This window comes from Rhagoletis zephyria, unplaced genomic scaffold, assembly GCF_001687245.7.
Source record: "Rhagoletis zephyria isolate East Lansing unplaced genomic scaffold, Rhagoletis_zephyria_1.1 Rzeph_scaffold_01242, whole genome shotgun sequence".
NCBI classification, from domain to species: Eukaryota; Metazoa; Arthropoda; class Insecta; order Diptera; family Tephritidae; genus Rhagoletis; species Rhagoletis zephyria.
This window is the reverse complement of record NW_016158326.1, coordinates 94,598-119,436: the sequence shown is the minus strand read 5'-3', so window position 1 is coordinate 119,436 and position 24,839 is coordinate 94,598. Positions and strand designations below refer to the sequence as shown.

General features: G+C 36.0%; 1 protein-coding gene across 1 annotated transcript; it reads left to right on the top strand.

Moving 5' to 3' along the window:
• Nucleotides 1-5,247: 5,247 nt before the first annotated feature.
• Mi-2 (chromodomain-helicase-DNA-binding protein Mi-2 homolog) lies at nucleotides 5,248-24,326 on the top strand. The gene is made up of 6 exons (XM_017616660.1): nucleotides 5,248-5,308; nucleotides 6,057-6,133; nucleotides 6,251-6,497; nucleotides 14,970-15,265; nucleotides 16,678-21,889; nucleotides 21,959-24,326. The coding sequence occupies exons 1-6, from the start codon at nucleotides 5,248-5,250 to the stop codon at nucleotides 22,111-22,113; spliced, it is 6,048 nt and encodes a 2,015-aa protein (XP_017472149.1). The 3' UTR covers nucleotides 22,114-24,326.
• Nucleotides 24,327-24,839: the final 513 nt, after the last annotated feature.

Below are 24,839 nucleotides of genomic sequence, written 5' to 3'. Positions count from 1 at the left end.
GCATACATCAAGATAACTAACCGTTCAGCTGTGGAAAAACTAAAAATGCAGATCGATAGTACTTTTATTATTTGGCGCAATTGAAAAGTAAATAATATATGAGAGGTTAAAAACAAGTTGTGATATTTTAAAATATTAATATTTTCTAAACTACGTACCTCAAAAGCAGATCATAATAAAATATGTATATCAAATTAAAGGTAAGAACTTTCTAAATAATATATATTTCTTAAGCATTGATTGCCCACTTTTTTTCTAAAAAATGTTATTTTATGAAAAAATTATAACACTTTATTTGTTTTTTAATATTTTTGGCTCAAGTATATAAACCAGCTTACACATTTTATATATCAACTTGAAGATAGATAATTTGTCATTATTTTGACATCATTACTTTTTTTAGAAAATATTAATATTCGAAAAAAAAATTTACCTCTTACCATCTTCTTTACTTTTCAATTGCGCCAAATAATATATATATATATATATATGTAGTTGAAATGAGCGTTAAAAGTACTATCGGTCTGCATTTTTAGTTTTCCCATAGCTGAACGGTTGGTTATCTTTATGTGTTCCTCTTTAAATCACCATTACCAACGGTTGTAACAATTTTACCGAATAAGGGGTCATTTAATTGTTATGCAAAGCTAGGACAACCTTTTTCAAGTTTTGACTTTTTTAAACATTTTTTCATACAATTGTCACGTAACTCCAGATTGGAAATACCCATATAGTTACAGCAATAATATGGAAGTTTCGGTTCGCCCCGAAACGGCACCGCTTCCAGAGTGTACGTAGACTAAAAAATTCTGCTGCTTTGACAAAAATCTTGGAGTTATGCCTTGTAGTATATTTTATTGCTCTTATTTTTGTTAAGTAACTGCATTTTGCCTATATTCTCTCGCACATTTTTTAATTTTTCTATAAAACTTTTTGTTTATAAATATGTATGTAGCCAAATAATAAAATGCGCATTGTGCAATTTTTGTAAAACGAAGTTATGAAAGTGTACTGGTTTTTCTTTTTTGTTATTCTTATGTAAAGTAAATTATTTCTTTTTATTTTTTATTTATTTTTTGACACAGTGATAAGTCTCCAAGAATTGTATGCTGCAAACGCCTCCAAAAACTTCTGAAGGTTTTTATTACTTGAAGCTAGGAAAGTGTCGGAAAGTCTCGGAACTTTGACTAAACTATCAAAATGTCTAAAAAAAAATCTTCGACTATGGGTTTTGGTTTTTTTTTCAGTTTCAGTTTCAGAAATCACCACACATTTTATGTTGGTTTTTATTCTACCCAATTTGTTGCTTTTGTAAATTGTTTAAAGGAATATGCACACTCTTTTCAAGCCTCTAACTAAACTGTAGCATGAAGTGCCAATAGCCAGTTAAAATTTTGGTAGTCAATTAATCTTCGCTAAAACTCTTTAAAAATCAATAAGGCCGTATTTCCACTAGGTATTTAATGAAATGGATTTTTTAATACTCGGCTCATAAATTTTTTTGCCATTTCAATACTCAGCGGAAATCTGGTTTAAGCTTAATCGGCAAATTTATGACAGCAGAAGTAAAAAAAAAACAATTAAGCAAATAAATAAAAACTAAAAATGTATTACAAATTGGTAACAGTTTGCTAAAATTAAATTTCCTAAACTTAAACCAAACATCGTTTAAATACATACATAACTCTTTTATAACCAATGTAAAAATTGGTCAAAAAACGTTATCCTTCTCATATGGAACTCCCTCTTCAAAAAAGGTACAACCCAAACAAAATTTAAGCCGCTTTTTTTTTTAATAAATCGAGATTGGATTTATCTCCAATTAATGTAAATATTTTATTCGCGTCGAAATTTTAGGCAATGCCATAAAAAAAACTACTTGCAATCGACATAACAAGGAAACTACTGTAATTAATGTTTTTGTTGGCCCCGAAGGCCATCACAATCCACCGTAGTCCGCTTTTCGTGAAATCTCAAGAAAATGCAATCATTGAAACCGAATTTCTGCGAACATTTGCATTCAAAGTATATGCTACGTTCTTAGCTATTCGAATTCAGTGATAGCATTTTCATAGATTTCATGAAAAATCGCTACGATGGATTCAGTGATAGCTAGCCCTGATTAATTGCGTTGAATCTGTACGATCCACAAGCAGTTATATGTACATATCGTCGTCTCAGAAAACGGATGTCGAATGTTACAAAACACGGTTTTGAGAAAATTGACTTTGAAGTTTAAGGTCGAATTAATCCGAAACTGTACGGTAGATTTTTGTAACTTTTGAAGGAGACGTAGTTGGTGTTATTAGTTTTGATTTCCCATATTTTTACATTTAATATCTCTTAACGTTAATGAGAAAATTTACTTTTCATTCCGTATACATTTGTCGTAAGTAGCGTTTACTCACCACTTTGTTTTGTCCACAGAACATACGACAATAGTAAAGTATCTATTTCAACGACGATGGTATAATTTGATGAAAAAAACAGACATATTTATTAAATAATGATTACTTATTAGAAAAAACATAACAAAAACATAATCATGTATTTAATAAAAAAAATCTGTACATCTCTTATGCTGTAAATATGTTACGAACATACGTTTTCTTTATATAAAAACAAAAAACAATACTTAAATTCAGTCTTTTGTACATTTTTATCTCTTTCATTTCATTGGAGACTCAGTGCAAGCTAAAATTTAAAAATTTAAAATTTTAAAATTAGTTACTTAGTTTAATTTTCAATTTTAATTGTATCGTTATAGTAGCGGACCATCCAATTGTCGTAAGTTCAAAGTTTTGCGATACATACGACAAATGTTTTATGATTAAAAAAAGATTACATTTGTATGGGAATTTGTCGTATGTGCCACATACGACAAACGTTTTATGATTAAAAAAAAGGTACGTTTGTATGGGAATTTGTCGTATGTGACGCATTTTCAGCACATACAACAAAAGGCATACCCAATCATTAATATTATGTAACATACGACAAAATGCGCACGAAATATCTCAAAAACTAATGGAGATATAAAAAAATGGATTGCAGAAATCGAAAGAGCATGTCCAACTTAGTAAATCTGCATCAAAATCCCAAAATCGTGAGTTTGCACATTCGTCATCCGTTTTCTGAGGCGACGATATATGCGGATCTGATATTTGAGTTGTGCCTCTTTTGAGAAGAGTGTGTGATATGTGAATTTATAATTTTATTTTACTTTTCCATGCTTTTTCAATGTGAATACTAACTACTTGATTTTTTTTTATTAATAATTGATATACATTTCAAAAATATTTTTTTAGTTTTACTTAAAATTTCATATAAAATATATATATATATATATATATATATATATAATTCAAAATATATATATATATTTTATATGAGAATTGAAGTCGGTTTTGGTTTTTGCTTAAAAATAACTTGTATTGTATTCAAAATTTAATAAAGCCTTAAGCTTTTTGATAAGTTTTCGTTTCAACAGTTTATCGTGTTCAAGAGAATTCGCCCAAAGTAATTCTTTCACTCTCATTGTTTTAGCGCAATTTTTGACCCTGCGTAGTAGCATACGCTTAAGATTTCTTCTAACTGCGTTGAATTTCTTAGATAACACCTTTCTACCATAATTTTTTTTTTAAGCCCAATTTATGTAAATATTTTTATTTTTATTTTTTTTTTTGTTCATAATGCGTTGCAAACATTAAAAATGTGCCAGAGCTACATAAATCAAATTGAAAAATATCGAGAAAATACATGGTTAATTTCAGACTTGGCAGCTACGCGGCATATTAATCGAGCCCTAACCGCCAAAAAGATATGAGCGAAATTCTTTAAAAAATTTTTTTTTAATGCAGAAATGTTTCTAGAGCATCTGGCCCAAAAATTTAAATGTTGAAAAAATGTCGCTTACATTTTTTTGGCGATTAGGGCTCGTAATGTTCTGATCCATGCAAAAACAACAGTTATAGGTATAGTAATAAAAATGTATGTATGCATGTATTTAAATCTTCCTAGCTGCGAATGTTTATCTGTTATGAGTTTTGTTTTTTTGATAACTAAAAACTCATTCGAACTAATTTTTGCTATACATTTTTATTTTGTTATACAAAACTTACTATGAATATATTGTATATTAAGAAGTTACAAAATTTTATATAAATAAAAAGTAGAAAATATTACAGAAATAAGGCAAAAAGATTGAAGTATGCATTAAGCGTTAAGCATCAAAAATCCAATATTTAAAATACGTTTTTGTTTGTTTTTAATGTTGACGTGACTACACGACGAAAAAAATGTGTGCGCACTTATTAAAGTTAAGTTTCATATTTTTTGTTTATACATATTAACAGGTACAGGTAGCAGTTATTAATAACTGTTTTAAAAAATTTGAAAATTTCTCAAAACTGTTTCAGCAAATCAAATATTTGTATATAACTTTTGTTTTTATACTAATCGAGATTTAGCGTGCTTACATTTTAAAACAAACTGAAATTAATTTATAAAATAAAAATACCTAAAATGAAATATAAACATATTTTATGTTTTCACCTGAACATTTTCGAATTCACTTCAAAAATTTATAACAAAAGAAAACAGCAAAAATCTAAAAAAAAAAACGGAAATGGTAATGGTAATAGCAGAACTTGATTCTTTTTGTGCACATTAAGCAAAAAACTAACACTGAAAACAAAAACAACAACACACTTGATAAATTACATATAGTTATTATTATTTAGTATAGTAGTACCTACAAACACGTAATTTTGGATAACTAAAAGAAAAATTCAATATATAAATGATAATGACAATGACGACGCTGATTGCAATTATGATTCTGTATGACGAGATCATGATTATGGAAATTTATTGCATAAACATTAAATATATACATACATATTATATAAATATATACATACACATATACTATACATAAAATATTAAGTGCAGAACTGCTGACAAAACCAGCAAAAAATCAATTGAAAAAAAAGATATTGTTATATTCTTAGTATGTAAAATGGAAATGCAAAGGAAACTGACGAAAAAAAAACAAAACAAAACAAACAACACAAACATTTAAGAAAAAATTACAAAAAATATAAATATAATTTGAAAAAAAAAAATCGTTTTGTTTTATTGTCAAACACACGGAAATTATACACGTACTTCAGTAGATTGTATCTTCCATCAACGAGTTTCCACTGACTTTTGCCGAGTTTCTACTAGACTTTTCAGTGACGAAAAATGAAATTTGTGGTACACTTCCTAGTGAAAACCGGCATAAGAAGGGGCCTGTCCGAGGCACGTAATAAAATCGCAATTACTGCCGTACTGACGAAAAATGGCAACATTGTTGCAACTAACTAATAATACATTGCTAGAAATTCACGCAGAACGTGATACTTTAATAACAGGCGCAACACTGCGGTTGTGATTGCAACTCGAACAAGCCCAAGTTTGGCTAGTTAAGGTAAGCATCTACGAAAAATCACAACGTTTTTATTCGAACACTTTGGAAGTAATTCGACGCCCCTAAACCATACCATGCTAAGTCAACTTGGACGTAGTCAGACTTAGCGTAGTGTGGTTTGGAGGCGTCGATTTAAGCTCTGACATATTTCAGCTGTCCACATTTTTTATTTTTTAATTACAAGGGCTTTCTGCAGCTCTCAAGAAAAATGAAGAAAAGTTTACATATATAAAATGACTCGCAAGCAATGGAAAAGAAATTTTATTTTATCACAATTTCTTAAATCAGTATGCAGCTCCCAAAAAAACAATGTGCATATATTTATTTCTTCAAGAAAATTTACAGCAACAGCATAGTTCTTTCTCAAGCAACCGAAATAATCAAAAACGTTTCTTGTGAGAACTGCAGATAGTTGCACAAAATGAAACCGAAATTAAAACGCCGCCACATGCAAGAGAATAATATACATAGACATCGCCAAGCACGAGACCACAAAACTTCTAATTTGATTTTATCTCCCAACGCTTATCCGTAATTTTTATTGATTTTTAACGTTTTTTTACTACATCTATATATTCTATAGAAGAAGAAGAAGCACTCGATGAGTCTGCACAAGTAGCTGAATTATCAAATGATTCCGATGCACCATTGAAACCGAACGTGAGTAATAAATACATTTTTTTATAAAAAAAAAAACAAAAAAAAACAAACAGCAAATATTTTAACAAATTGTTTTAAAACTAAAATACATACTCTTCTCTTCGTTTTCATTTACAGAATGATGAAGACGATGATTATGATCCCGATGATAGTCGCAAAAAGAAGAAGGGGAAGAAACGTAAAACCAAAAAGGGTGAAGAGAAAGGTCGCAAGAAGAAGAAGCGTAGGAAGAATGATAGCGACGATGATAGTGATTTTATGCAACATGACGAAGATGTCGACTATGGTAGTACAACGAAGCGTGGCCGCAAGCGCAAGGAGGCTGAGAAGGCTACAACAAAAGAGAAGGAATCTACTTCATCGGGTAAGTCTACTTAGTGTTTTGATGCTAGATGCTTGCAAGTTAGACCTTCAAATGCACAAGGATGCCTCAGAGCATTCATCTTTTTAAGTCGATTTTAACTGCATTAGTTAGTAATTCAAATTAATCCTTGAGTACACTAATACAAACAACAAAATGAGAGAGAACAAAGTACGTCTCGCTAGCTTAAAGTGAAAAGTTGCTAAGTCCAGTTTGTTTTATTTTAAATTGAGAAAATAAAACTAATTATCTTCAAGCACTTGTTTCAGTAAAATTTTAATACAGATGTTGTCACACAAAGGAGAGGGACCTAGAGTTTTACGCCGACTCCGAGCGGTGGTTGTATTTTTATGAGAAGCTGTTTTTCATGGCAGAAATACACTCGGAGGTTTGCGGAGGAGCGTTGTGACCACTGTTGGAAATAATTTTTTTTTTTGTTTTTTGTTTTTTTTTTTTTTGATGTTGGGTTGGACCGGGCTTGAACCCAGGCCCCTCGGAGCAGTACTGCTAACCCTACACCACAGCGGCCGCCAAATTCTTTACATTCGATGTTTTTTTCTGGTACGCTGTAATGTACATATACAGTTTCTTTTTGGTTGTTCAGTGCGATGGTTACAAACAGTTTCAATACCATCTGCCTTCATAAAACCATTTGGGTTTGAAATCAAACAAATACCTTTTTCCAAAAGTTTAAAGTAGACTTATGCCATGAAATCGGATTATTAGTCGTAAACAAAAGTAACAAACTTGAAAGGTTCAGTTAGTCTGGACCTAATTTACGTAACGTAACCTAATATACTGTCCGAAGCATTATATTTTTGTTAAAGAATTTTTTGATGTGGCTTTTAGGCGGCCAAGTGACCCGTCAGCTGAAAAGAAAAATACAAAAATCAAATATTTTCGCGTCTGGCTTAAGTTGACGTGTTTTTTTTAGCGAAAACGAAGAGTCTGATAGGCCTAAAATCCCGAGGCGAAACATGGGAGCATTCTCCGGCCTTCGGGATGAGCGCAACACTGACTACCATCTAAGCCAGAGGTTCCCAAACTTTTTTCTCGTAGACCCCTTTCAAAAATTTACTGGTTTCGGTGGACCCCCTGCTGATACATGATATGTGAAAATTAGATCTAACAATGTAAACTTGCATCGCGGGTGAATTCAAAAACTAAACTCAGAGTGACCAAAATAAAAGTAAAATATTTTCTTGTGTTCTATTTATAAAAATAAAAATAATGTAATTACACACTTGTAGGGTTTAAAAAATTGAGCTCGTAAATACATCAAAATACTCCCTCGCTCGGAGGAGTTATATTTTTTAAGAGCACTGCGGGCACTAGCGTTATTTACATTATCTTCACCATAAAGCCATCAATGTTCCGCTCACTCATGACTCTGCACGTGGAGTATATGTAAAATAGTTTATTTGTATTAATGGCATCATTTTTATTTTTATCGCTCCGAGTTTTAAAGTGAGGCAAAATATTTATCACATTTTTACNAAGCAATATTTTTTAAGAGCACTGCGAGCGCTAGCGTTATTTACATTATTTATCACATATATCACCAAAATATTTATCACCTTTTTAAAACACAAAACTTAAAACATCAAAACGGCTAAGCTTTTTACGCCAAACTTTTAGTTCAGAAACTGACAATAGAGAAAAGAACGAGTTAAAAAAAATCGATGACAAATAACCAAGCAAGCAAGAAGCACAAAAAGTGTTCCACGCCTATCACAGTCAGGTGTTTGTGCGACGTGAAGTGACCAGCCAGCAGTCCAGTAAGTTGTCTGCAGTGTCGTCTGCTCAGTGAGAGCAAAAAATTAGATAGACCTTGTGAGATTGAAGGCAACATGAGTTTTGCCCACCTGCATCCCCTCGATGCCTCTCAGTCTTTGCTGAGCGAAGTATTCACCCAGTTTCTGATGGTGGCTTCGATTGCCGAAGGTGGGAGTGCTAAAACTGGTTGCGGACCGAGGAGTGCCTGGTCTGAGCCAACTCTGGCCAAATGAGATCAGATGTCTCATAATCAGGTACTCCTGAGTAACCTGGCACCCAGAGTAAAACAACCTCGTTATGTTCACCATCATATTTTAGTCGAGACGTGCATTGCCGAACTAGTTTAGAAATACTTAAATAGAGGGCTGTTCAAAGCTCTCATTTTCGTTGTTGGTGTTTCTGGTGTTTCTGTTCACCTATGTTCCACCACGTAGTCCATGGCTTTGAGTATTGCAATTACCTCAGCCTGGAAGACCGAAGCATATTCCCCTACAGAAAAGGGAAGGTTATCTCCATTAACTTCGAAAAATACCTCAGATCATGACCCAGAGTGACAATGTGTGAGTCTGGTCTCAGCGATGGAATCAAACCAGCATTCAGTCTCAGTGAACTCAACATTATAGAATCTCTTCAAAAAGATAATGGTGGCGTACTATCCTGAAGCATTGAAGAGACACAAGTGCTTAAATCTCTGCCGCCAGCAATTTTCGCCGCGCCCCACTCATTGGCATACCAGCATCCGGTTGTTTAAGGCTTCCCCACGTATGAAAACACAAGGTGACGGTAAGTGCAGCAGTGCGTCAGGAGCACTATACACCACTCAAACAAATTAAAGTTAAATATAAAGGCTACCATTTTGGTTCATCCGCAAGAAGTACAGTACTTCTTTTTGAGCCGTTGCACTTCGTACTTGGGAAGTACAGTCAAATGTGCTTCTTTGCAATGTTTTGTACTACCCCAAGTACATTGAACAGGTAGTATTCAGTAGAGCAGCTAATTTGATTTTTTTTAATTATTGTCAAATATTTTTAATTTCTTCTGGCAAAAAATATAAATTTTCAAAATATTTTTGCATGTGGAACCTTTTCCCGTACAAAACAAGCGATTGAAAAGCAACGTAAGAAAGAAAGTCGCCCCAATTTTTCCCCCCAAATTTACTTTTTACTCAAAATCAGAACAGTTTTTAACACTTTCGATTAGACAAGCAACAACAAAATACACATAAATGTTGTTTTTGCTCTAATACCTATTTGATATGCCTTGGTACTACCTGTTTCGAAAAATTTCAAAAGGTTAGCCATCTCAGTTAAGAAAGGTACTCGTAGATCAACACATAAATTATGACTTTCAATTACTTCACTTCTCCAGCTGACAAATTTCATTACAAATGGCTACTCAATCAAGAAAAATGAAAAGGTGTTAGAGAGTTTTAAAAATTCTGTGGCGAATCTTACTTGCTCCTGTGTATATTCAGAAACGACAGTATCGATGCCATAGGGAACATTTTCCTATCCGAGCAACATATTAACCATTTCCTTATTAACTATCGTACGTCCTTATTTTCTGGGCACGAAATTGTTCAAGCTTTCAAGTGGTTTTGATTAAACTTACATCTCTGGGGAGAGTTCTCGACCTTTTCTAATTCGCATGGAAATTTGAATTATTTTCACATTTATTTAAAACAGTTCGTCGGCAATGATTTTTTTTAAGTTTTCCAGGATTTCAAGCAAGTCTTATATGTAAACTTGAAAATAAAAAAAAAAAATTTTTCAAAAGTATTGTTCCCAACATACCAGCCGAGTCCGGTAATAGACCGAAAAGGAGGCTTTACAATTCTCAAAATGTTCTTAATATTAATACCAAAAATTTTTAAAACAAGACTTTGAAATTTCTAGGATATGATTGAATATAAAAATTATTTAAACACTTGGTGCATTGTAGTGCAACAATATGGGTATCAAAAGGAAAAATTCTTTAGAATTGAAAAAAATTTTAAATTTTGGCACACCAGAACGAATAAGTGTTGAAAATGTCCTTTTATTTCTTTTGCTATGCGTATTTGTATACTTCATACGTAAAAATTTGAGACAAAAACATTTAAAAGGAAGAAATACTTTTTTTTATAAAAAAAAATATTTTAAACAAAAAAATTACTAACCTATTTTTAAAAAATTGATATCGTTGTAAACGCAATCAAACCTATACTTCGTATACAAAAATTTGAGAAAAACACTTAAAAGGAAAAAATACCTTTTTACCTCCCTTTTATTAGCTCGGGATGTAACTATGTAACATTGATGCGCCTAAAAGATGCAGCGATTTCTATTCTCAAGTTACATACTTGACAGTACGAATGGAAATTATAATAGCGAGGTTTTAGTTTTTTAAACTATTATATTATTTTATAAACAAAAAAATATTGTAACAAAATTAATAACCGAAATCAAAAATTTAGTATCGCTGTAAAGGCGATTAATCCCCCTTTGTTCTGTTATACAAACATATTTGTATTCTTCGTATACAAAAATTTGAGAAAAACACTTAAAATGAAAAAAATACCTTTTTTATAAAAAAAAAAACATTTTAAACAAAAAAATATAAACCGATTTTTAAAAAATTGGTATCGTTGTAAAGGATACCAGAAAACTGATACTTAAACCCAAAAATTGCTATTTATATACACAAAAAATAAATAAAATTTAATTAAAAACCTTTTTTTCCCTTTATATAAACTCCTGCCTGAGAAAAATGTATGATTTTGCATGTGCCTTCTTACTTTTTGGCGGCTAGACACTAATTTTAAACATTTTTTTATTAATTTAAATATATTGTATGTCAAAATATATTCGAAAGACTGCACTTAAATCTCTTAAACGTTTTTTGCTTTCGGCCAGTTTTCTAAGCTCTCATCCTCTGACGAATCGTTCAACCAGAACTCCGTAGTACTAATTAAATTTTTTTTTACCATGTTTTTATATACTCGCTTTCTTTTTTATTTCATGTTGTTTTGCACAAATTTACATATGTACATACATATTAGCACACTATTTAGTTTGCTCGATTCGTAAACAAAGCTTCTCAGCGATGAAAAATATACTATTGTGAACAACCTAAACGAGCGAAATTCACAATAGCGATATTGTTCATCGAATGAGCGCCATAATACCAAATGAAAATTCGTTCAATCAGCACTTTCGACCACAGTCGAAAATCGAATGCGACTCATAATAGGGGTCTGCATCTAAAAATAATTAAGTTAGAAGGGCGAAAATCGAGGATGGGGGTAGTTAACTTATTAGTCTTTGATATATATTTTTTCAAAAATAAATATTGGAAATTTCCAAGGATATTCAAGGATAAAGTTTTAAAAGGACATTTTCAATACTTATTCGTCCTGGTGCACCCAAAACATAAATTTGTTTTCTATTCTACAAAATTTTTCCTTTTAATTGATAGCCATATGTTTATTCTACAATGCACCAAATCTTTTGAATAATTTTTTTATTCTCAGACGTCAGAGAGAAAAACTAAAAACGTAGTTTTACTATATTAGAGTATTTTTAATGGATTATTGTTTACCTTTAAATGCATTTGCAACTGGCATAAGGTCAACAGCTTTTTATGCGGTGTCCCTTTTCACAACGATCAGTTTCTTCTCGATTCAACATTTCTTTTTTAATTCACTGACTTTGACTCCCTTCGCAATTCATATTCGAAGCGCTCCGAAAACACCCATTCGAGGTGTTAACGTGGGAGTCCCTTTTCACTCCATATCAGGGATGGAATTTCAAAATGTACCTAATGGTCTACAAAAATAGTGCCGAAAACAAGATGAAAGTGCCACCAAATTAAATTTCTTTTAAGGCGTTTTAAACGTAATATATTTTTAGAAATAATATTTTTAAAATACACTTAATTAATGAAATTATTACAGTAAATCGCTTTTATGAAGGGTTCCTTCCTTAGATATATGTATACATAAATTCATAGTAAAATTACACAGAATTCCAATTACGGACGGGAAATACACCGAAATGTAACTATTCTGACATTTTTACATACGTATGTATGTACCTATATGCGAAATAATGGCAATGAGGCATTTTTACCAGTTTCGCCTATTCTTTCCATTGATTATCATACCCGAGCGCACTTGTGCATAAGAGTATTATAACTTTGTTCACATAACGCTTGTTTGTAACAGACAAAACAAATCGAGATAGATATAGGAAAATGTATACATAAATGATCAGAATTAAAAGAGAAATCGATTTAGCGGTGACTGTGTCGTCTGTCCGTCCGCCTGTGCTCATGAACGAAACCTGGTACGTGCACTTCTTTCGGGCGTAGGATGGTATTGAAAATTGGCAAAACCGGACAATAACCACGCCTACCTCCCATATAACGATAATTTTCAGAAATACGAATACTGCGATATTTTAGTAACTACTGAAGACTATTCACTCAAAATATATATTTACAATAAGTTTTAGACGAAAAATAGGAATGTTATAAATTCTTGGAAAATGAGCGTAGCCACGCCCACTTGTGGCCAAATGGCCGAAAATTTTTAAAACCGGTCAATAACCATGCCCACATCTCATATAACGGTAATTTAGAGAAATACGAAATCGTCGATAAATGAGTAAATATTAAAGCTAATTTATACAAAATTGATGCTTGCAACAATTCTTTACCAAGAATACGTTTAAAATAAAATTTTGGAAAATGGGCGTGGACCGCCCACTTATGACAACATATATGTATGTATCTCCGTAATCGTTCTACCAATTTGTGCCATTGTGCGGTATGGTTATTGTGCTTGCCACATAGAAGCAAAATGTTGAAAATTATAGAAATCGGACTAAAATTACGGCCGCGTTTCATATAACGGCAAATTTCAGAAACGTTTGAAACTTCAAACTTAATAATTGCGCCCGAACTTTGACTTTCTTACTTGTTTTTGGATTGATATTATATAATTTAATAAACACAATATATGTATCTATGTACACAAACCGGCATTTCAAACTTTTTATTTCAGAATTTTTAGGAAGAATCCAAGTTTCGCTTTTTTATGTATTTTTTCCCATATAAAGTGTGTTCGAAAATTTTTTAAGTGGATTAAAATGTATGACACCGTCAAAAAAAAAGAAATCAAAAATCCTCGGGATATTGCAGAAACTTGCACTTTTATTTAATGATTAATTTTAAATTTCTATATTTTATGGTTTTGCCACAAAACAGGATGAATTGTGCCAAAAGAACCTCTGTGAATGAAAGTGCCAAAAATGCTGCCTGTTGAAATGAACGTGGCAATGCTGTGTTCAATGGAAGACTTTAAAAAATTTTCCATGCAAATATTTCCAATGATTTTTAAATCTGAAATGTTCGTGCAAAGTTTCAGATCGAGCACTTTAATTTGATACATGAATTGTCTCTGTATAATTATGTAGTAGTTCGCTAGGAATAAGCGCCTTGTCCTAGAATAAATAATATAGATTTTTAATTAATAAAATTTATTTGTTGAATTGGTAGACTGTAAACGGTTTGGCATATTCTGCTTTTACCATTTTCTCATTACTTTCATACTATTTTTGGTTTTCAGTTTCTGTACTTCTTTGAGCTATGAAATACGTGGTCACTCATACTCATACGCCATACATATCATACATGGCCGTAGTCTTACATACTCGTAATAGGCGTATGAGTAACATTTTCATGTTGAAACTTTTTTTTTTTACATTCGCAATTCAAAACTTAAAATGAAAATATCTTCGGAAAATTACCAGATCTAGAAAAACGATATACGGATCCGTAATCTACGACTCAAAAATAAGTTTACGAGTGTGGACGTGTTGTGTATCATTATAGCGCCCCTATAATGTAATGAGCCGAGGACCAATGATATAACGGAAGGTTGGCATAATGCCTTTCAAAGGTAGGCGGCACGAGCAGTTGGAGAAATGTGCTTAATGCTTTAAAATTTGAGCAAGCATCGTCGGAGATGAGTTGGAAGCACTTCAATACTGATCGTCTCGTTGCAACTCGAAATTGTAAGAAATATTGTGATTATAATGCTCGCATCTACGCAGTGGTGTCGGCGTGGGATGAAGGGGCCGATATTTTGAATTATCTTCGCTCATAGTGTTTTATGGTAGTTCTATATACTTAATATACTGAAATTCCGACAATTTATTATTATGTATTTTCCGTATGATCTAATTATCCTGTTATCATTTTTCAAATGTCCTGTGATCAGTTTGCCTGTGTTTTTTCACCGACTTCCAAAAAAGGAGGAGGTTATCAGTTCGTCGGATTTTATTTTTATTTATTTTTTTTTGTGTATGTTACCGCGTAACTTTGGACCACGTCAACCGATTTCGATAATTCTTGCATTGGAAAGGTAGTGTCTCAGAGGTGGTCCAATACTAATCTGGTTATCTGGTTTAGATCCGATCATTGGATCATGGAATATACATATATATATATATTTTTAAGTCGGTTTTGTTTTTGCTAAAAATTAGTTGTTTGTCGTGACCATTTGTCCTGTGATCAAAAAAAAAACATTTGACCAGTTAAGCATCACTTTTTCAGCGCCCATAAATAGCGTTCAGTACCATCGATTACACCAATTATTTAGTTCTAAATCAAATTTACTAAGGACTCTTTGTTTTTATTGTTTTCTTCAATTCAAAGGCATGCCATCTGTCGAAGACGTTTGTTCTGCCTTCAATGTCACCGATGTTGAAATTGATTACACCGAAACAGATATGCAAAATTTAATATCGTACAAATCATTTACACAACATGTTCGTCCTATATTACAAAAGGAAAACCCCAAAATACCAGCGCCCAAGCTAATGATGTTAGTTGCCGCCAAGTGGCGTGAATTTTGCGAAGTAAATCCGAATTTGCAATCGGAGCAGGGGCGCAGTACAGGTGGCGAGGAGGCTGAGGAGCCACGTTCATCGCGGTCATCACGCAATGAGAAGGTAAGTGAAATAATATATGTACATACATATGTACGTGCAAATGTATGCACATATCGCACACCGTCTTTAAAAAAAAAGAGTCACAACTCGAAAATTTGGCGTTTTTGATTAACCTTTTTTATTCACCTTTCAACCAGGGTACGAAAATAAACTGTACAAAACAATTCCCATTTGCTCATCGATCATCATATCATTTGTGGTTTTGTACAGTTTTGTACATAGTCAGAAACAAATTGTAAGATTCACTGTCATTTTCCCCAACGAGAAACGTTTGCATTTCGTTTGTGACAATTGTACCATATGGTACGTTTTATATGTATGCAAACGTTTCAATTACGTGTAAAATATTTTTTTCTGTAAATTTTCATATCCAATTCGATTAAAAAACATTTTTATTTTTTTTATTCATTGCAGCCATTCGTTTTGTATTTAGTTATTGCATATATGTACATACATACATATATTTTTTTCTGGACGATTCATTTCGTTTGGTGTTTCGTATGTAACTACTAACTACTGTAGTGTACTATCGTCAAAGTGAACTCAGCCGTTTTGTTTTCGTATTGTACCAAACTGTTAAAGTAATAAACGAAACGAAATAGTAACGTACAATATAGTTTATTTTCGTACACTGCTTTCAGCAAAATCTGGAGCAATTTTTTGTTATAATTTGCTAAACCTAAGGTAAAGTCGCCCTTGCCCATGTGATCATTATCATGTGCTAAGAAATAGTTTTTCGGTGTGCGATATGTAGATAAACGATTAAGCAGTATTTAATTTGGAATTTGAAAATGTCAAAATGCAGTATTGGAAAGTGCGCAAGGGTTTCTCTGTGTATAACTAAAGGTCAGATGTCGAGTTGGGCAACTTACTAATAACGGATTTCTTAACCGCGACAAAAGTTTTCCTCTCAGAATTTATTTTACCGTAACCAAAATTGTTAAAATTTAATTGTTTTTTTATTTTTATTGTTAGCGAAAGTTCAATTCCAATCGTTCACGGTGAAACACATTAATTTTTTATCAACATTTTTTGTTCAAAACACCGTATATGTGTTTTGCCTTGGTAACCGGCCAATTAGAAATGATAACGGCATAATCAATTAGTTTTACCTAACCTCAAAAAACTCATGTCCCAACCTCGAAACGAAGAGATTTTCGTTTCGATTAAGTGGTACCTATGCCGCTTAGTTTCAGTCTTCAGAATCAATTGCCACAGCAAAATTTAGAAAGGAAAATTTTCATCTTTTGAAACCGTTATTTAGAATAAATTTACAAAAATGAGGGCAAACAGTTTGGCTCATTTCATTTCCCTAGTTTAAGTGAATAATAGTAAATGCCAATATTTTTAATATTCAAAAATATATGTGTATGTATGTATATATGTATGTGTATCCTTTTACCTCTAATTAGCCTGATGATATTTATGAGGAAGAAGAAGAGGAGGAAGACGAGGAGGAGGAAAAGGAAACTTCACGTTCGCGCCGCAAGCGTGGCGGTCGTTCGAGCAGCAAAAAAGGTCGACGTTCCGGCAAAGTACCAACATTGAAAATTAAGTTTGGCAAACGTAAACGTGGTAGTTCCGATGAAGATCAGGATGCTAGCGGCGCTTCAGAGCGTGATTCTGATTTGGAATTCGAGAAAATGCTACAAAAATCCGATGATAGCGCCGATGAGAGAGAATCTGCTGCACCTGCCGATAAAGTAGAAGCAACAACCGAGGACGCTGCACCAGTTGTGCGCAAGAAAGCCAAAACAAAGATAGGTAATAAGTTTAAGAAGAAGAAGAAGCTAAAGACCACCAGCCGTTTTCCTGATGGCGAGGAGGGTGAGCACGAACACCAAGATTACTGTGAAGTTTGCCAGCAGGGTGGCGAAATTATACTTTGCGATACATGTCCGCGCGCTTATCATTTGGTTTGCTTGGAACCCGAATTGGATGAAGCACCCGAGGGTAAATGGTCGTGCCCGCATTGTGAGGCTGATGGTGGCGCTGCCGAAGAGGAAGACGACGATGAGCATCAGGAATTTTGTCGCGTATGCAAGGATGGCGGCGAACTGCTGTGCTGTGATTCGTGTCCCTCAGCCTACCACACTTTCTGTCTCAATCCACCCTTAGACACCATACCAGATGGCGATTGGAAATGTCCACGTTGCAGTTGTCCGCCACTCTCGGGCAAGGCTGAGAAAATTATCACATGGCGTTGGGTTGAATCGAATGAGCCTTCAACTTCGAAAAAGCCGAAGGCGCGCATGCGCGAATACTTTGTAAAATGGCACAACATGTCCTATTGGCATTGCGAATGGGTATCCGAAGTGCAAATGGATGTGCACCACCCGCTTATGATACGTTCATTCCAACGTAAATACGATATGGAGGAGCCGCCAAAGTTCGAAGAGTCACTGGACGAGGCAGATTCGCGTTATCAACGTATTCAGCGTCACAAGGCCAAGGGCGGCATACAGGTCGAGGATGAGAATGAAGAGTACAAGAAGGACCTGGAAGACCGCTTCTACCGCAATGGTGTAAAGCCAGAGTGGCTGATTGTGCAGCGCGTTATTAATCACCGCACAGCCCGCGATGGCACCACGATGTATTTGGTGAAGTGGCGCGATTTGCCTTACGACAAGTCGACGTGGGAGGATGAAACCGATGATATACCTGGGCTGAAGCAAGCCATTGATTACTATCAGGACTTACGTGCGGCCTGCACTTCAGAGTCGACAACATCCCGCGTCGGCAAAAAGGGTAAAAAGGGGCGCAGATCAAAGGTAAAGGAAATTGAGGATGAAGATCGCGGTCAGCGACGCTATACGCCACCACCAGATAAACCAACTACCGACTTGAAGAAAAAATACGAAGGCCAACCACAATTCTTGGATGAAACTGGGATGCAGCTGCATCCATACCAGATCGAAGGCATCAACTGGTTGCGTTACTCTTGGGGTCAAGGCATCGATACCATATTGGCCGATGAGATGGGTCTTGGAAAGACCATACAAACGGTCACTTTCTTATATTCGCTGTATAAAGAGGGTCACTGCAAAGGTCCCTTCCTGGTTGCTGTACCACTCTCCACCATCATTAATTGGGAGCGTGAATTCGAGTTGTGGGCACCAGATTTTTATTGTATAACGTATGTGGGCGACAAGGATTCGCGTGCAGTTATACGCGAAAATGAGTTATCCTTCGAAGAGGGCGCCATACGTGGCGGCAAAGCTTCGCGCCTGCGCACCACGCAATTCAAATTTAACGTACTGCTGACCAGCTACGAACTTATTTCCATGGACGCGGCTTGCTTGGGCTCCATTGACTGGGCGGTGCTGGTCGTGGATGAGGCGCATCGCTTAAAGAGTAATCAAAGCAAATTCTTCCGCATATTGAATAGCTACAACATCGCTTACAGAATGCTGCTGACCGGTACACCATTGCAAAATAATTTGGAGGAATTGTTCCATCTGCTGAACTTCCTTAGTCGAGACAAATTTAGCGACTTGAATGCTTTCCAGAATGAATTTGCCGATGTGTCGAAAGAGGAACAGGTTAAGCGTTTGCACGAAATGCTCGGACCACACATGCTGCGTCGTCTCAAAGCCGATGTGCTAAAGAATATGCCCTCGAAATCGGAATTCATTGTACGTGTGGAACTTTCGGCTATGCAGAAGAAGTTCTACAAATTCATTTTAACCAAAAACTACGAGGCACTAAACTCGAAGAGCGGTGGCAACTCCTGCTCGCTGATCAACGTCATGATGGATCTGAAGAAATGCTGCAACCATCCCTACTTATTCCCCTCGGCCGCTGAGGAGGCGCCCACCACTTTGGGTGGCATGTACGAGATAAATGCGCTAACCAAGGCCGCGGGCAAGTTGGTTTTACTCTGTAAGATGCTGAAGCAGCTGAAAGAGCAAGGACATCGCGTGCTAATCTTTTCGCAGATGACCAAGATGTTAGACATACTCGAAGATTTTCTCGAAGGCGAGGGTTACAAGTATGAGCGCATTGATGGTGGTATTACAGGCAGCTTGCGTCAGGAGGCTATCGATCGTTTCAATGCGCCCGGCGCACAACAATTCGTTTTCTTGCTCAGTACACGCGCCGGTGGTTTGGGTATTAACTTGGCTACAGCTGACACGGTCATCATCTATGACTCAGATTGGAATCCACACAACGACATTCAGGCATTTTCACGCGCTCATCGTATTGGCCAGGCGAACAAAGTTATGATATATCGGTTTGTGACGCGTAACTCAGTGGAGGAGCGTGTTACACAGGTGGCCAAGCGTAAGATGATGTTGACCCACTTGGTGGTGCGACCTGGCATGGGCGGTAAAGGCGCGAACTTCACTAAGCAAGAATTGGATGATATTCTACGTTTCGGTACGGAGGAGCTGTTCAAAGAAGATGGCGATAAGGAAGAGGCAATTCATTACGATGACAGGGCTGTGGCTGAGTTGCTTGATCGCTCGAATCGTGGTATTGAAGAGAAGGAGTCGTGGGCTAATGAGTATTTGTCCTCATTTAAGGTGGCCTCGTATGCCACCAAAGAAGAGGATGAGGAAGAGGAGACGGAAATCATTAAACAGGAAGCCGAAAACTCTGATCCGGCATATTGGGTAAAGCTGTTGCGCCACCACTACGAGCAGCATCAGGAAGATGTCAGCCGCACACTCGGCAAAGGTAAGCGTGTGCGCAAGCAGGTCAACTATACCGATGGTGGCGTTGTGCCAGCGGATACAACACGCGACGATGGCAATTGGCAAGATAATACTTCCGAATACAATTCCGATTATTCGGCCGGCTCAGAAGAGGATGGCGGCGATGACGATTTCGATGAGCAGAATGGCGCTGTAGACGGCCGCAAAGCCAAGCGTCGTGTGGAACGCCGCGACGACCGTCCATTGCCGCCCTTGTTGGCACGTGTCGGCGGCAACATTGAAGTGCTGGGTTTCAATGCGCGTCAACGCAAGAGTTTCTTAAACGCAATCATGCGCTTCGGCATGCCGCCACAGGATGCCTTCAACTCACAGTGGCTGGTGCGAGATTTGCGCGGAAAATCCGAGCGCAACTTCAAGGCTTATGTGTCGCTCTTTATGCGTCATCTATGCGAGCCGGGCGCAGATAACGCTGAGGCGTTTGCTGATGGCGTGCCGCGTGAAGGTTTATCACGTCAACATGTGTTGACACGCATTGGCGTCATGTCGTTGATACGCAAGAAGGTGCAGGAGTTTGAACACATCAACGGCTACTATAGCATGCCCGAGCTAATACTGAAGCCGTGTGAGCCTGTGCGCGGTCAAATCGGTGGCCTGCCGAAGCTGATTGATGGTCAGCCAGTTGCAGCGGGTGGAGAGGCTGAAGGTGCAAAGCTAACTGAAGACAAGAGCGCTACGACGAGCACTAGCGCCACACCGGCTACGAGTGCTGCGCCAAGCCCCGCACCAGCATCGGAAAAGGGCGAAGACAAGACGGCGAATGATGATATTAAAAAAGAAAACGAGTCCGGCAATGCTTTAAGTGGCGATGCTAACGAGCAGAAATCTGAATTGAGTAGTGAGATAAAGGATGAACAGAAGGTTGAGGTCTCATCATCGAGCGGTGATGCGAAAAGCGAGAAGAGCGAAGAAAAAGATAAAACTGAAGGCGAGCTTGGAAAAGATGTCAAAATGGAGACCACCGAAGGTGGCGGCAGTGAATTAAAGAATGAAGACGACGGCGACGGTGGCTCATCTAAAGACGCTAAAGACTCCAAGAAAGATGCAACCAATGCCGTAAAGGACGAAAGTAAGCCAGAACAGAAGCCTAAAGAAGAGCCAACCACGACAATTATCGACGACGACGATGACGACGTGATGATCGTCAAAGAAGATGGTGAATTGGAGAAACCCACCACATCGGCCAACACATCGAGTGGCTCGCTTGGCACCACTGCCGCTAATGGTAAGGAACAAAAACCGAAGATCGAAGAGAGTCTCGAAGTGTTAAAACGCAAATTTATGTTCAACATCGCCGATGGTGGCTTCACCGAGTTACACACTCTCTGGCTGAACGAGGAGAAGGCCGCCGTGCCAGGGCGTGAGTATGAAATTTGGCATCGGCGCCACGACTATTGGCTGCTGGCGGGCATTGTCACACATGGTTACGGCCGCTGGCAAGACATACAAAACGACATACGCTTTGCTATCATCAATGAACCTTTCAAAATGGATGTTGGTAAAGGAAACTTCTTGGAGATAAAGAATAAATTTTTGGCGCGTCGCTTTAAACTGCTCGAGCAGGCATTGGTTATTGAGGAGCAATTGCGACGCGCGGCATTCCTTAATTTGACACAAGATCCAAATCATCCGGCAATGTCGCTAAATGCACGCTTCGCTGAAGTCGAATGTCTCGCCGAGTCGCATCAGCACTTGAGCAAGGAATCGCTGGCCGGCAATAAGCCAGCCAACGCTGTGCTGCACAAAGTGCTCAATCAGTTGGAGGAGCTGCTGTCCGATATGAAGAGCGATGTTTCGCGTTTACCTGCCACATTGGCGCGCATACCACCCGTGGCGCAACGCCTGCAGATGTCTGAGCGCTCGATACTCTCGCGCTTGGCTGCCACAGCGGGCAATACATCTAATGCGGGTATGTAATTTTGTGTTGTGTGTTTTGTTTATTTTATTGTTTAACTTAAATATTTCGTTTTCCTTACAGCCCAACTAATGGCGCAGTTTCCAGCCGGTTTCCAAGGCACCACCTTGCCCGCTTTCGCTGGTGGCCCAGCAGGAAATTTCGCTTCATTCAGACCACAATTCTCCGTACCTGGGCAATTGTCCAGCACAACTGGCAGCAACGCAACAAACAATTAATACAACTTACACTTTTAATTTTGTGTTTATGTTATTTTTTAAAATACATATTCTTTGCGTACTCTTTAATTTTAAAATTTAATTTCATTCTCACATAAAAATATGCAAAATTATATGTATGAATATGTTTAGTTATAAACAGCATCAAAATATAGAACCAAACTATTAAAAACATCTTCTTTATTGCCAAATAATTTATTTGTAACATTTGAGTAATAAACTTGCATTACAATACATAATAACCACATAACGATAACAAATCACCGATTTTGCGCTCTACAACATATGAAGCAAATGTGTTGGACGTAAGCGTCGATCAGAGAATAGTACTCAGGCTAGAAAAATAATCCGATTAGTAAACATATGTATGTAAGAATTCCTCAGTTCGAAGATTACGCGACATTGACAAATTATTCATTGGGTCTGGTTTTTTTTTCCACGTCGCCGGCTGTTTCTTTTGCCGGCTGTCGGGCTGTTTGAGAGAGTAATTGGTGTCTCAAATCAGCCTGAGATCGCTCGGACTTTTTTGCGGGCAAGCTTGTTAAATTGCCAGAAGAAGAAAAATTAAAAATACGCATTTATCACATATTTTTCTGTATCATTTGTGCAACTAATTTAATCCTTTTACATTTAGTTTCGGCACGAAAATGGGTTTTTTGCGTTCCCGTTCTTCTGGGCAGTTTCCCTTTTTTTTGTGACGAATTTCGTACTTACGCTCATTTGCCAGAAACTTGCCAAATTTTTGTGTAAAAATCAATATTCCTGTACATGTATGAACTTGGCTAATATCCACATCTGTTTATATAATATATCGATTCCAGCGCCACCTATCGGATCAATTTTTATACAATTGTTGTTTACTTTAGTGTACGTTTAAGAAATAAGTCAAATCGAACTACAAATACCAAATTTTCAAATATTTTAACATCGGCGCCACCTACCAGGTATAACTTAAGCATATACCTGTCCAGGTGACCCCATAAATTCAAAAACTAAATTTCATCAACATCGCAGACGTAGGAACAGTAAGAATTCGCACGGAGCCAAATCAGGTGATTGATTAAGGGGCTTTTGAAGTGATTAAAAGGTTTCTTTGGGTTGTTGGAACAGGACGTTGTTCACTGACCGGATTTTTTCAAGTCGATCACGGCCCGAATCATGATATACGTGATCGAATGATTACTCCTTTACATCCGGTTTCACGAGCAATTTAAATGGAAAATGATTTTTTATTTTCTGTCAATTTCCATATAAAATTCATAAAATTAAAACGATTTTTCACTTAAATTGCTGTCATGAAATTCGCTGCTAGAATCAAATGAAATAAAAGAATCTCAAAATGAGTTTCATTCAATTTAGAAGCCGTGATTCGGGCTCTGGTTATGTTGAATCCTGAGATACCGGTTATAAATACACCTTAAAAATGGACGAAAATTAGTTTGATAGTGTCTCAGTTAGAGGCCTGTTAAATAGAAAATCCCAGGTACTATGTGAACAGTATGTCACTTCAATAAACTGCTTGAACAACACTGTAGGGCCGCTAAAATGACACCAAAAACCCCCAAAACAGGTGAATTTCCCAATCAGGCCATTTTCCTCAAGATTTTTTGCACAAGTTCAGCCATGTACGATATGGCGTATAAGTAACATTATTTCCTGCCCCTATTTCATACAAAAAATTATTCCACATTTTCATTTGAAGATTCACAACTTGATTATTTATCCATCTATTTTCATCATTAGTAGCTTTAATTTTTTGCAAAAGAGCAGGCTTTAATTCTTTTCAGTTAAATTTTCTTTTATTAAATTTGTTTCCATAAAAATTAAAAACGGTATATAGTAGATCCGTTATCTTCGACCCTATATTAAGTTCACGTGTTTCGGGGTTTAGGGGTATTTTTGTGTCATTTCAAAACTTGCGATTTACCAATAGTGATATCGGCGTTCCAATCAACTACATGTATTTTGTCATTAAATAACTTGCGAAATGAAGCTCCCGAACTAACAAGCAAAAGGTAAAAAATGTTATGCTGAACTAGGCATAAAGTGTTTATGTGTTATGTATTTTCTCAAAATTTAGAGGAAATAAGATTACAACATTTTTAAGAACCAAGTAAAATATATGTAAAAAAAAGGCAGGGTCTAATACCGTCACTGTTATTGACACTGTGCACACAGCATTGTGAAATATGTTGTAGAGCACAAAAAAAAAACGAAAGTTTGGCGAGTTTGAAACCATACATTTTTATCGCTCGATATTTCCAATAGACTCCAATCATACTGTGCTACATACAGCAACGAAATCAATAGCTACATTTGCATATTTTAATAAATAGAAATCCATTATATCAGACTACACCAATATATAAATACATATATCACTTTACTGCATACATATTCGAAATATCAACTCTCAATGTTCACTTAATCAATAGTTATTCAAATAATATCAAATCAAAACGCAAAACAATATTTTTATGTGTTTAAAAGTATTTGTCAATACTAATTACGATTATTCCATTAAAAAAAGACACCTATGATTACATTACAATCAATATTGCATAGAAAAAAAAAATGAATATTCAACTTCATGTGTAATAAATGGGAGAAATATATAAAAAAAAAACTTCGTCTAATTTTAGTTCATTTGAATGTATATTTTTTTAACCACCTATATGCAAAAAATTCACATATGCATATTTTACCAATAAACCCACACTTTTTTC

Excerpts from the sequence above, each read along its gene's own strand:
- Mi-2 (XM_017616660.1), top strand. The coding sequence starts at position 5,248 with ATGAAATTTGTGGTACACTTCCTAGTGAAAACCGGCATAAGAAGGGGC. Across the intron at positions 6,498-14,969 it reads GAAGGAATCTACTTCATCGG|GCATGCCATCTGTCGAAGAC; the intron begins GTAAGTCTACTT and ends TTCAATTCAAAG. Across the intron at positions 15,266-16,677 it reads GGTCATCACGCAATGAGAAG|CCTGATGATATTTATGAGGA; the intron begins GTAAGTGAAATA and ends ACCTCTAATTAG.